This window comes from Durio zibethinus, chromosome 12 (genome assembly GCF_047325235.1).
Source record: "Durio zibethinus cultivar Kanyao isolate XHJ-2024 chromosome 12, ASM4732523v1, whole genome shotgun sequence".
In the NCBI taxonomy this organism is placed as follows: domain Eukaryota; kingdom Viridiplantae; phylum Streptophyta; class Magnoliopsida; order Malvales; family Malvaceae; genus Durio; species Durio zibethinus.
Genome location: NC_143173.1, coordinates 2,173,941 through 2,186,182, shown reverse-complemented (window position 1 = coordinate 2,186,182; position 12,242 = coordinate 2,173,941). Strand labels below are relative to the sequence as shown.

General features: G+C 37.1%; 2 protein-coding genes and 1 pseudogene across 8 annotated transcripts; 1 reads left to right on the top strand and 2 right to left on the bottom strand.

Moving 5' to 3' along the window:
• Positions 1 to 2,264: 2,264 nt before the first annotated feature.
• Positions 2,265 to 3,223, bottom strand: LOC111297398 (germin-like protein subfamily 1 member 13). The gene is made up of 2 exons (XM_022892150.2): positions 3,100 to 3,223; positions 2,265 to 2,815 (listed from the first exon to the last, which is right to left on the bottom strand). The coding sequence occupies exons 1-2, from the start codon at positions 3,221 to 3,223 to the stop codon at positions 2,265 to 2,267; spliced, it is 675 nt and encodes a 224-aa protein (XP_022747885.2).
• A 2,332-nt stretch (positions 3,224 to 5,555) lies between these two features.
• LOC149515546 (uncharacterized) lies at positions 5,556 to 8,018 on the top strand (annotated as a pseudogene). Its single transcript, XR_016346807.1, has 2 exons — positions 5,556 to 6,564; positions 7,890 to 8,018. The product of XR_016346807.1 is annotated as an uncharacterized LOC149515546 (transcript).
• Positions 7,239 to 11,681, bottom strand: LOC111296173 (uncharacterized). 6 transcript variants are annotated; one of them, XM_022890293.2, is made up of 4 exons: positions 11,445 to 11,681; positions 11,166 to 11,200; positions 7,965 to 11,025; positions 7,239 to 7,780 (listed from the first exon to the last, which is right to left on the bottom strand). In XM_022890293.2, the coding sequence occupies exons 3-4, from the start codon at positions 10,918 to 10,920 to the stop codon at positions 7,419 to 7,421; spliced, it is 3,318 nt and encodes a 1,105-aa protein (XP_022746028.2). In that variant the 5' UTR covers positions 10,921 to 11,025; positions 11,166 to 11,200; positions 11,445 to 11,681; the 3' UTR covers positions 7,239 to 7,418. The 6 variants fall into 6 exon arrangements, with proteins under 6 accessions (XP_022746028.2, XP_022746031.2, XP_022746027.2 ...); XM_022890296.2 differs by having other exon boundaries at positions 7,965 to 11,012; XM_022890292.2 differs by having other exon boundaries at positions 11,166 to 11,203; positions 11,445 to 11,635.
• Between the last annotated feature and the right edge of the window lie 561 nt (positions 11,682 to 12,242).

The following is a 12,242-nucleotide window of genomic DNA, read 5'->3' as shown; positions in this document are numbered from 1 at the left end:
AGTGAAGCAACATTGTATATTAAAGTTTTTAACAGTAATGATCTATTGATTATTTTTTTGTATGTTGATGATCTTTTGGTGACAGGTAGCAAATCAGCTCTTGTGGAAGATTTTAAGCTCCAAATGCAGGAAATTTTTGAGATGATAGATATGAGAGAAATGTCTTATTTTCTTGGAATGGAGATTCATCAAAACCAGCAAAGAATCTTCATTTGTCAAAGAAAATATGCAAATTAAATCTTGAATAAGTTTGGGATGAAAAATTACAAACCAGTCAACACTTCTTTGGCTCAAAATGAGAAACTTATTAAGGAAGATGGAGCTAACAAAGTTGATGGTTCTATTTATAGAAGCTTGGTTGGTTGCTTATTGTATTTGACAGCAACAAGGCCAGACATCATGTATGCTGCAAATTTACTCTCTAGGTTCATGCAAAATCCTAGTGAGTTAGTTTTAAGGCTGCAAAAAGAGTGTTGAGATATGTCAAAGGAACCAATGAACTTGGAATTTGGTTCAAGAAGAATGAAAGTTCAAGATTGGTTGGATTCACAGACAGTGACTGGGATGGCTTTTATGAAGACATGGAAAGCACTTCAGGCTATGTGTTTTTCATTGGATTAAATGTGTTCAGTTGGAATTCAAAGAAACAAGGAACTGTAGCTCAATCAACAGCAGAAGTAGAGTATATAGTTGCTGCAGCTGCTGTTAATCAAGCAATTTGGCTAAAGAAAATTTTGATGGATTTGAGTCAAAAGCAAGATGATCCAATAGAAATTTTTTGTGATAATCAGTCAACAGTTGCAATGGTCAAGAACCCTGTGTTTCATGGAAGAACTAAGCATATTAAGATCAAGTATCATTTTATTAGAGAAGTTGAAGCTGAGAGTGAAGTGAAACTGGTGCATTGCAAGTCAGAAGATCAAATTGCAAATATTCTGACCAAGGCCTTACCAAAGGCAAGGTTTGAAACATTAAGGAAAAGTCTTGGTGTTTCCAGCAGAAATGCCAAGGAGTAGTGTTAGTGTGTTAGTAGTTGAAGCAACTAGGTATGGCATTTCTACTGGCACTTTTGTAACAGATTCTGTCATCTGATCAGTTTAGGTAACATGATGGATCTGTGCATGGTGATCCATACTGTTAGGCAAATAACTTTTGTAGTAGTTAAACAAACTTTTGTATTTTTGAAGCCTATAAATTAATGAAATGAAGCTCATGATCTAATGAGCCAATTTACTTCAAGTGACAGATTAGTTTCTTATGTTTTTTGTTCTTCCTCTGCTCTAAATCCTTCAGTTTCAAATGAAAGGAAAAACCAACCTTGGCATGGAACTCTCTTTCTTGATCAATTCCATCCCATCTCATTGGAGCTTGAAGACCTTGGGAAGGACTTAAACAGGAGATAAAATGGGATCAGATCTTGAACTGCTTAAAGCAGGGCCCTTTGGCGGCAATGCAGAACAAGAAGCACTTCCTTTTCACAATGGGTTATATTCCAAGGCCTTTGCATTCTCTGAAAGCTTAGCTTTTGGTGGGCTATAAGGGTCAGAAGCAGAGCGGTGAAGCTGTGGAAGAGGGAGCTTGGCGAAGCCAGAGAGAGAGTTGTTGTGGTTGTCAAGTAAAGGCTTTTTGGACTTGGGTTCAGAGATTGGTTCAGGAGAAGGACGTTTCATTGGGTTGGAAGCGGTGACAATGCGGGCACAGGTGGTGCACCGATGGCGATTTTGGTGGGTGCTCTTTAAGCTGTCAAGGTGGAGAAGGGATAGGTTTATGGATTCCTGGAGTTAGAAGATCATCTTCTTGTTGGTTTGGAACTTCGAAGTCTGATTCTTAGTTCCTTTCATTTTCACCCATTGATTCTGCCTTTGTCTTTGTCGATGCTTCAAGTTTTTCAACCTATATTGGAGAGATCGTGTTTCGGGTGTGACATGCAGGAGAACCTGATGAGGGTTTATATAGAGAATTTTAGGGGTGTACGGATTATTCTTGAATCTTGATTGTGTGACAGTTTTTGTAACTGACAAGCCAATGAGGGAATGCAATGTCAAATTCCAATAACCCCAAGAAGGAAAAAAAAAAAAAAACAATTTCATTTTCCTAGGTGAAGTAGGGGTGGGTCCAAAACACAGAAAAATTTCTCTACTCCAGATTACTACGTGATCAAATTAAAATAGTTTACATAAGCAACCTCTTTCAACGATGTAAACAAATCAAACATTATCCACAACAATTTACTACATAAATTTCATGGGTATAGATATAGTCCTCTAGTTGTTTAACGGCCAGAACAGGGACTGAAGTTGGTTAACGATATTCTTATCCAGCTGGATGGCCTTAACAAGAACATCAGGATTGATGGCAGGTTTTGAGCCAAAGACTGCTTTTCCAATGGTGATAATCCCTGGGTTTTGGCTGCTAAGACTAGAAAATGCAACAGCATTGGTGTTCCCTATGTTGAACTGGAAGTGAATGAGACCGATTGGAAAAACGAAGACATCTCCAGGGTATAGGACTTTGGTGATGAAACGGTTATCCAGGTTGGATGTAACGAAGCCAACGTAGAGTGTGCCCTCCACAACAGTTAGGATTTCCGTGGCACGAGGGTGAGTGTGAGGTGGGTTTAGGCCATGGGGTGCATAGTCTACTCGGACAAGAGATATGCCAAGTGTGTTAAGTCCTGGTATTTTGTCCGCATTGATTAGAGTGACTTTTGATCCTAGTTGATTTGATGTGTTCCCTGGAATGTTGAGCCCCGAAAAGAAGAAGTCTTCTGGGTTGGCAAGCTTTGGGTCCTTGCAGAACTTGCCATTAACAAAAACTGCACAACGGAAAGAAAAATATTATTATTTTTTGTACCAGGTGGTCACAGTATGATAATAGGCAAAAGAATTACAAGTTTTGAGATTTAAATTTTAGATATATTAAATGCATAAATCAACTTAATTAAGCTTCGAGTTCAAAAAATGTTATTACTTTGATAGCTACCATCCCATACAAAAAATGAGAATATTTCTCAAATAATTTTCTGTGCTAAATGTCTTCAGTTTAGATGTTGACATGAACGCATTCCAAAGAAAACAGAAGAAGAATTGAAGAACATACCACCATTTGTGGTATCATTGTTTGCTATACAGAAGTCCTGAAGATGGCTGGGGTCAGAGGCAGAGGCTAGTGTGGAAGCCAGAGCCAACAGGGAAAAAGCTACAAGTAAATGAACACCTTTCATTGTTGTAAAGTGGCTGTCTTGCTGTAAATTCTTTTAAGTTTTGTTGCTTGGTGAGGGGTGAGAATATCTGGCTTGAAAGCATGCCTATTTATAGATAGCAGTCAATGAACAGGTCTATTTTTCATTCGTCATTTTTTTTTTTTTGAAAAAATTAATAACAGATGAAAGATTTTACCAAGTCTGCAGTGATTAGTGTTTAAAGAAATATGGACGGATCATCCTTCTGCTACTTAATTTTGCAATGGAAGTGGTCAATTTTTACATACCAAATGTTTCTTTTTTTGTTTATTTAACTACTCTATTGCCTTCACCTCCCAATCACATAGTTCATAGTGAAACTGAGAAGAGCCTGGAATTGTTATTTATACATGAATCTGTATTTACATGAATCTGGTGATCTGTTCAAAGGAATTCATTATTTGCATAATTAATTGGTCAATATCTGAACATGTCCTAATCAGGCATAGATATTATCACAAGATTTGTATTTGAGTGTCCATGCATATCCCTGATTGAACTGTGCCAAATAAGATAATGTAATCTATCCAAATATATAAAACAACAGCATTGAATCTTTCTACAGCATTTCTTGCATGACAGCTTCTCAAGCATGTTATCCATTTGAAATTAATGAATTTATTTGAACGGATGGTCAATTAGCCGGCCTGCAGCAACAATTCCTTGCAATGGTTCTCATAATTAAAATAGTGAACAAGAATAATAAAATGATGAAAAAAAATCATACTAAAAGTTTCAAACAATTGCTTGGTCTGTAATAGGTTATTGCACTCTTAATTTTAATGATACGATTCATATACACTTTCAAATATAAAAAAAAAATTAATTACTCTAAAGTGAAAGTGAAAGATAAACCCACAATGAAAGTCTCTTTTAACATTTTAACTAAGAAACTTGTTAGCCCTGATCAGATTAAAATCACAAACAATTTTCAAGCCCCTATACTGTCATTATTATATTTGAACAGCACGAATCAGAAAGATGATAGAGCCTGCACCGTAAAGTTTAACGGTGTATAAGTTCATACTCTTAATTGCATGCCTGAAAAATGTTGATCAAGTCAAACATGAAGGCCATGATTTCCAACTTAATTATAAAGCCATTCCAGCATGTTAATGAAAGAATAACTGTAAAACATGCAAAATTTTATATTTGAATGAAAAGCGGCACTTGGAACCTTCCCAGTTGCTAGCAGCCAACAAGGTTGTGTGTGGATATTTTCATATATTTCCATTCACTCCTTGCCTTTTCCTTCTTTCCTATCTTATATGCTAATTTCCAAGCTTGTAAATATTTAATGGGTTTATTCAAAGTCCCTCCCTTTAAGCCTCTGTTCCATTTTCTTTAGATTTTCAGTCTCTTCTTTGATATTGAAAGTTACGTTTATGGGTTAAGACTTAAAGGTGATGAATTTAATCATGGGTATTAGCTTTTAATGGATAAAATTAAGTGCTTTTCCTGGAAACCGTCATATCAATTAGCAAGTATTGAACTTTGCTTTCCCAAACTGGATTCCGTTATTTTCAACTGCATCCAGTTCTTAAACTATGTATGCATGTTATGACACTCTTTGTTTTATGTTATTTGGTTTCTTTTCTTCTTTTGTTATTCTTTTTCAATGGGTTACCTATTATGCCTTGTTGCTGAAAGCTTGGAAATATGTTCCATTTCAACGAACATAAGAGTGGAATAAGAAATTTTTAGATTGGATACACCATAAAATATTGGATATAAAAGAAGTTTTTCATGTAAAATGCTATTAAGTATTACCATTTTCTGAAGCTAAGTGCACCTTTTTATGTCTTTTGCGTTTGGTGTGGGGGACAATGGTCCCTCCACTGTCCTTATCTATGTCAAAAATCCTGATTCTATGGTAGTCTACACCTGGCAGTACCTGTAGCATGGATTCTTTTCTTAGATTTCTCTTCTCCTAGAGGGCTATGTCTAAAGCAGAAGAAATTGTAAAACCAAGGATTCATATAAGTGAACTTAAAATGGTTATATTTTGCTTTACTCTTTTATGTTACTGTATTATATATGACAGTGATCTGCTTTGCCATTGATTTGAATCATCTTGACTTGCTTCCTTTTCTTTCCTGTACACGTTTTAGGTATTTTCTATATCTTCTTTCTTATATAGCATACAGATTCTCTTCTTTCCTGTTCCAACTCCCCTACATAATCTCTTCGCTTCTTCTCCTGGGCCCGTTCCCACTACATCCCCACCTCTGCTGAATTTGAGGAGCTAGTCAAGATCCTCATTCTAAATAGAAAGTATGAAACCATGTAGAAAACCATTCAACAAATGCAAAAACAGAAGCCTAGCCTTTCTTGTGCCTTTCTTTTATCATTGAGGAGTATGGGAAGAAAAGCCTCGTAGATCACGCTGTGGAGGTTTTCAATAAAAGCACTTGTTTAGGTTGCAAACAATTCATTGCTCTTTGCACTTTGTGAGGTGAAGATGTTCCATGGAGCATATGCATTAATCAAGAGGATGATCAGGAAAGACGAGGTACCGGATAAGAGGATATATGCGATTCTGGTGAATGGGTTGTGTTCTGCTGGGAAGATGAGGGAGGCACAAAACGTCTTGTAGGACATGAGCAAGAAGGGGTTTAATCCTCCAGTTGTAGGTGGAGATTTGTTAATTGAAGGTTTGTTGAATGCAGGTTATCTTGAATCAGCCAAGAAAATGGTAAGGAGAATGACAAAGGAGGGCTTTGTGCCTGACATTGGAACATTTAATTCTTTGGTGGCAACAATTTGTAAAACTGGGGAGGTTGATTTTTGTATTGATATGTATCATAGTGTTTGTAAATTGGGGCTTTTTCCAGATATAGATGCATATAAAATTTTGATACCTGCAGCTTCAAAGGAAGGTAGGATTGATTAGGCTTTTAGACTTTTAAATAATTCAATTGAACAAGGCTATAGTCCATTCCCTAGTGTGTATGCATCTATAATCAAAGGATTGTGTAGGAAAGGGCAGTTTGATGATGCATTTAGCACTTTCAGTGAGATGAAGATCAAGGGTCATTCTCCAAACAGGCCATCTACACAATGTGTGGGCATGGAGGCAGGTTTATAGAGGCAGAAAATTAGTAGGTGGAGATGACTGAGCTGGGACTAGCACCAATTTCGAGGTGCTTTGATATGGTCACCGATGTTTTAAAGAATTGGGGGAAGCATGATTTGGCTAAGAGGATAGAGCGGTTGGAGCTTTCCCTTCGAGATGTTTAATGCTGCAATGGAGAATTGAAGATTATACCATATCATGCTGTCACAATACTTGACAGCTCAATGCTGCCACTAACCTCTGAAAGGTGAGTTCCTTTTCCAAGATTCATTTTAAGTATTTCCACACAAAAGTCTCACTGAGAATTAGTTCCTTAACTGAATTTCTCGCACTTCACTCAATAAGCTTCAACCATGTTTACTTTGAAGAAAAAATATGTCAAGTCATTCTTGCCTAGCAATTCATAGGAGTTTAGAGCAATGTCTAGCAGCGCTATTGCCATTATTACCTGTTTGACGAATGTTAATGCCAGTGCAGTATCGAAGTATTTTCATGGAATATGTTTTAGTGGAACTAAGAGTTAATGTTATTTCGCTTTTTACCAGTTGTGATGCTCCTAATTAATATTTTGGCTGTCTCGAGTGTGAATTTTCTGGTAGACTTTGGGAAAGTGGTTTCTCATGAATTCACTAGGTTCTGCATAGATAAGCCTGCTTTGACTAATCCGAAGAAAAAATATACTGGATGAAGAGTAGGAATCTCTTAGTGCTAAAAAAAATATTCTTCCCAAACTTTGCATTGAATTTGAATGCAAAAGGACCTATGAATTTAACCAATACTTTGTAAATCCCTGGTTTTGAAACCAAATCTAAAGCCAAGGCAAGTGCACTGCCTCTAGAATATTGCAAGGTCAACATTTATCACATTCCCATGCATCTGTTACTACTTGCTTGTAAAATTAAGTCACGTTACTGCTGAAATGGCATGAAAGTTGACAAAATTTTATAGGCAAAATAAGAGGAGTAAGACTGTTATAAGAGTGATGATGTTCCATGAGGGAATATACAAGGCAGTCTGCTATATTTTCTACAAGTAAAACTGTAAAAAAAAATATCATGGTTAATCAAAATTATTATAGCTACAATATCAGGTTCATCCAAATCAATCATTGTCATGACCAGGGGAGGTATCGAAGTGGCATTCGCGCCTATTGGACTCGATAAGCATCAAAACAACTTCCCGCATTGTTGGTCTATCAGAAGGAGACAAGCTTGTGCATATCAAAGCAATTTTCAAGACTGTTAACATGTGAGAGACAGTACTCTCATCTCGTTGATTCAATCGAGCATCAAGTATTCCGGGTGACAATGACTGATCTCTAATGAAATTTCTCACCCATGTTACAAGGTCACCACCTTGGTCTAGAGGTTGAACTGGTGTTCTTCCAGTCAGCAACTCCAATAGGACAACTCCATAGCTATAGGTGTCACTTTTTTCTGTGACTTTCATGGTGTATGCATATTCTGCATTTAAATGATCATACTCGTCAGCTAAAACCAATTTGATGTATGCTAAAGTTTGATAGAAGTCTAAATGATAGCAACATTCTAATGGAGTAAAACTTGGTGGCAGAGTATGGAAGTGATGAATGTCAATATTTTGAACAAAAATTTTCAGCATTGTTGATTCAAACAAGAGACCACTTACCTGGAGCAATGTAGCCATAAGAACCTGCAATTGCAGACATTGACTTGGATTGTGGCATGTCAATGACTTTGGCTAATCCAAAGTCTCCGACATGAGCTTCAAACTTGTCATCAAGCAATATGTTATTGGACTTTATATCACGGTGAAAGATTCTAGGCTTGCAATCGTGATGCAAATAAGCAAGACCTTGAGCAGCCCCCAAGGCAATCAGGAATCTTGTCCTCCAATCAACATTGCAAGATGCTCCATGAAGCAGCTCTCCCAAACTGCCCCTTGACATGTATTCATAAAGAAGAAGATTGGAACCTTGGTGGTAGCAGAAACCATAAAGCTTCACAATATTCCGGTGCCTGATATTCCCCAAGGTTAGAATTTCAGCACGGAAGCTGTTGTCAACGTTATTATTGCCTTCCCTGTTGGATGCAAGCTTCTTAACAGCAATGACATGACCACTTGGTAAGACAGCTTTATATACGGTTCCACAAGCTCCCCTACCAACAACAAAGCTCTCATCAAAATTGTCAGTGGCTGCAACTAAGTTCTGGAAAGTGAATCCTTCCTTAGGGGAAAAGTAAATGTCTGAAACTCGAGCAGCAGAAGGTTTTTCTTGCAAAGGAGCAACTGTTTCAACAGGGCGTCTCATGAAATATATAATAACTACTATTAAAATAAGGGAGACTCCACCAATGGCTGCTGCAACTATAGCCACAACTTTACCTAACCTGGAACCTTTATCTTTTGTATCCGGCAGAAGGGAGAATGAAGATGGTGCTGGATTACAACCACCAAGAGGTCCACCACAGAGACCTTTGTTCTCAATAAAGCTGCCGATGGCCATGTTGTTGAGGGGTGGTAGAGAAGGTATAGGCCCTGTTAAGTCATTATAGGAAAAGTTGCATCCAAGTAAGCTTGATAGATTCGCAAAAGAACCTGGGATTTCACCAGTCAAATGGTTGTTATTAAGCATAAGGTATTCCAGTAAAACAAGATTCCCAAGCTCAGGAGGGATCACTCCAGAGAGATTGTTATAGCTGAGATTCAATGCAATTTGCAAGCTGGAGAGGGCACCTAATTCAGCCGGTATATTGCCATAGAATGAGTTGCCCCCCATTTGTAACTCAGTCAAACGCAATAGATTTCCTAGTGCTGGATGTATTATCCCAGACAGATTATTATCTGAAAGCTTGAGAAGCTCCAACTGAGAAAGTGTTCCCACCTCACCAGGTAAATTCCCCGTCAATCTATTCCGGCTGAGATCAAGTCGTTGAAGCATTTTGCAATTAAAAATTTCTGGTGGTATCCTTCCAGTGAAAGAGTTTGATGAGATGTTAAAGCTGGCCAACCGGGAAAGATTACCTATCTCTCTTGGCAACTCTGATGTAAAGTAGTTATATGAAAGGTGTAGCCTTTGCAGAGTTTTGCAGTTTCCAATCTCTGGAGGAATTGGCCCACTGAACTTGTTCTGACCTAGTTCAACAGCAGACAAGTTTACCAATTTGCACAGATTGGATGGAAGACTTCCTGTGAGGCTGTTTCCAACTAAAAGAAGTTGAACTAGTGATTTGCAGTTTGTAACACCAGATGGGATGTTTCCAGTGAGCCTGTTCAACCCAAGGTTCAGAAAGATCAGGTTAGAGTTTCCACAAAGTGGAGGAGGGATCCTTCCTTCTAGTTGATTGTCTGATAAATCAACTACCCAAAGTGCGCTATAAGCCCCAAGTTTTCGGGGAATGCTTCCACTCAGTGAATTGTCAAAGAGCTGAAACATAAGCAATTGTGTCAAATACTGGAATCCCATAGGAATAGGACCGGTGAGAGAATTTATGGAGAGATCAAGCTTTGACAAATTATTCAAAGTGGTAAACTCAACAGGAATAACACCACTAAGGTGGTTCTCAAAAAGATAAAGCAAACGCAACCCTTTTATCTTACTTAACTCAACTGGTATCTCTCCGGTCAACGAATTCTCCGAAAAATCAATTTGTTCTGCCGAAGAAAGATTCCCAATCTCCCTTGGAATTGTTTCATTCAATTGGTTTCTGTAAAGGTACAACGCCTTGAGATTTATAAGGTTCCCAAGCTCCTTGGGCACCCTTCCAACAAGCTTGTTGTCATAGAGAGCAAGAGTACTCAAATTTGTACAATTGCCAAGTTCCTCTGGAATCAACCTTGAGAGCTGATTATCCCAAAGGATTAACTCTTTCAAGTTCTTTAGCATTCCAATCTCTTTTGGTATCTCGCCTGTCAATTTATTTTGTGCCAGACCAAGATACTGCAAGCTTTCACATGAACCTATATGTGAAGGTAAACTTCCTGTCAACAAATTCTGCCCCGCTCGAAACCATTTTAGAATCTTGAGGTTCCCTAGAGAACTCGGCAATGATCCACTGATATTGTTGCTATATGCAAACAATTGTGACAAAGATGAAAGATTTCCAATCTCATCAGGGAAAGGTCCTGATAACCTATTGTTTTGTATATTTAGAGTTGTCAAATTAGAAAGGCTGCCTAGTTCTTTGGGAATTTGAGCTTCAAATTCATTGTCATTGAGATTGAGAACCTCCAAACTCGAACAATTTCCAATCTCTTTTGGAATGTTCCGAGTCAACCTATTGAAAGAAAGATCAAGGGAAGTCAGATGAACCAATTCACCAATGCTTGGAGACAAAATACCAGAAAGGGTCATTGAACTCAAATTAAGAGACTGGACTACAGGTACAGGGTTGTAATAATCAGTGATGGTGCAATTCACACCTTTCCATCCACAAGGACTTGGATCATTGGGGTTCCAGTTGCCCAGATGATTAAACTTGTCAACAAGATTATTCTTAATGTCAAAAAGATATTGACCCTCAGAGTTCAGCCCTTTGGATTGATGAACCAAAAGGACATGAATAAAAATAAAAACAGTGAACAGACTACATAATGATGATCTCTCCATATCCAAAGGTTGCATTCACATGAATAATAGAAATTTTAAGGCTGAAATGACTCAAACCAACCAGAAACATGAACTATATCAATCTACTCCCATGGTCGTCTGGTTCCCTGAAAACCCAACCTGAAGTTAGAAAGGAGAATTTCAAACTATCATTATATACATAAAATATAAGATGAATAGAATCAAAAGCATAGAATAAACAGGAAACAACTGTATACAACTTAACCTGTATATAATCAAAAAGAAAGACTTTGACATACCTTCCAAGGAAAACAATTGCTCCTTCCAAGGCAACCTGCTGCAGGAAAAGTTTCTCAGTTTGCAAGAAAATTTGTATACAAGGAAACCTCACTGGCTCAAACTTCGATTGAAAACATGAAGTGGGGTGCATTAAAAATGAACTGCTTTTCAATGGACTCAAAGTTCAATAAACTAAACAACCTTTTTTTTTCTTTTCTTTTGTAGGATTATGCTAAAAGAAACTAACAAAAAGGCTAAGTGTTTTTCAATATGTCTATGCAACAGAGTGATTTTAAGACCTTTTCTTTTTGCTTGGTGTGGTTGTGAAGGAGATGTAAGAAAGAGATGGCCGACAAAGCATGACCATGCTCATCTTTTCTCTTCGCTCTCACTCCTTCATCTCTTTGCATTATATCTTTGCATTATATATTTTAGTGCTTCAAAAAAGTTAGCTGGACAGTGTTTATTTTTCAAGTTTTTCTCTCACGGTTTTAAAACTTCCATTCCATTTGTCACAACTAAAAAGTTTTTTTTTCATGGATTTCAGTGCCCTTCCAGGCTTTTAGCCAACCAATTTTCATTTTTTCATTATCTTCTTTATATTCTCTGTTCACTTAATAAAAAAAAAGGCTTAATAAGTATTTTTTACTATATCTAGGTGCTTAGGATCTGGTTTAAAGCCTAGAAATTGAATTTTTAAGCCATCCACTTGCTTACATTAGAAAAAAAGGTACTATGTACTAAACCAATGACTTAAATTGTTGGTATTTTAATCATGGATCTGAGTTCATTTACCTAATCATTCTAAACACTTCATTTAGTCTAGAATTAATTCACATTTTAATATTAGACTTTGATTTTTTTATTTTTTTATTTTTGATATTATATTTAGATTAGAGTTATTATTATTTAAAAAAAAAAGTTCAAGTAAAACGGAATGGGTTCCGAATTGGAGCTCTCTTGGATTATAAAAGTTTTGGTTGAAATCAAAGTGTGAAACTTGAATTAAAATGGAGTTGAAACTCTTTTAGATCAGGATTTCTATTGAATTTAAAATAATCTTATAAATTCCCAGCATCATAGTTTCACGTAAGAGG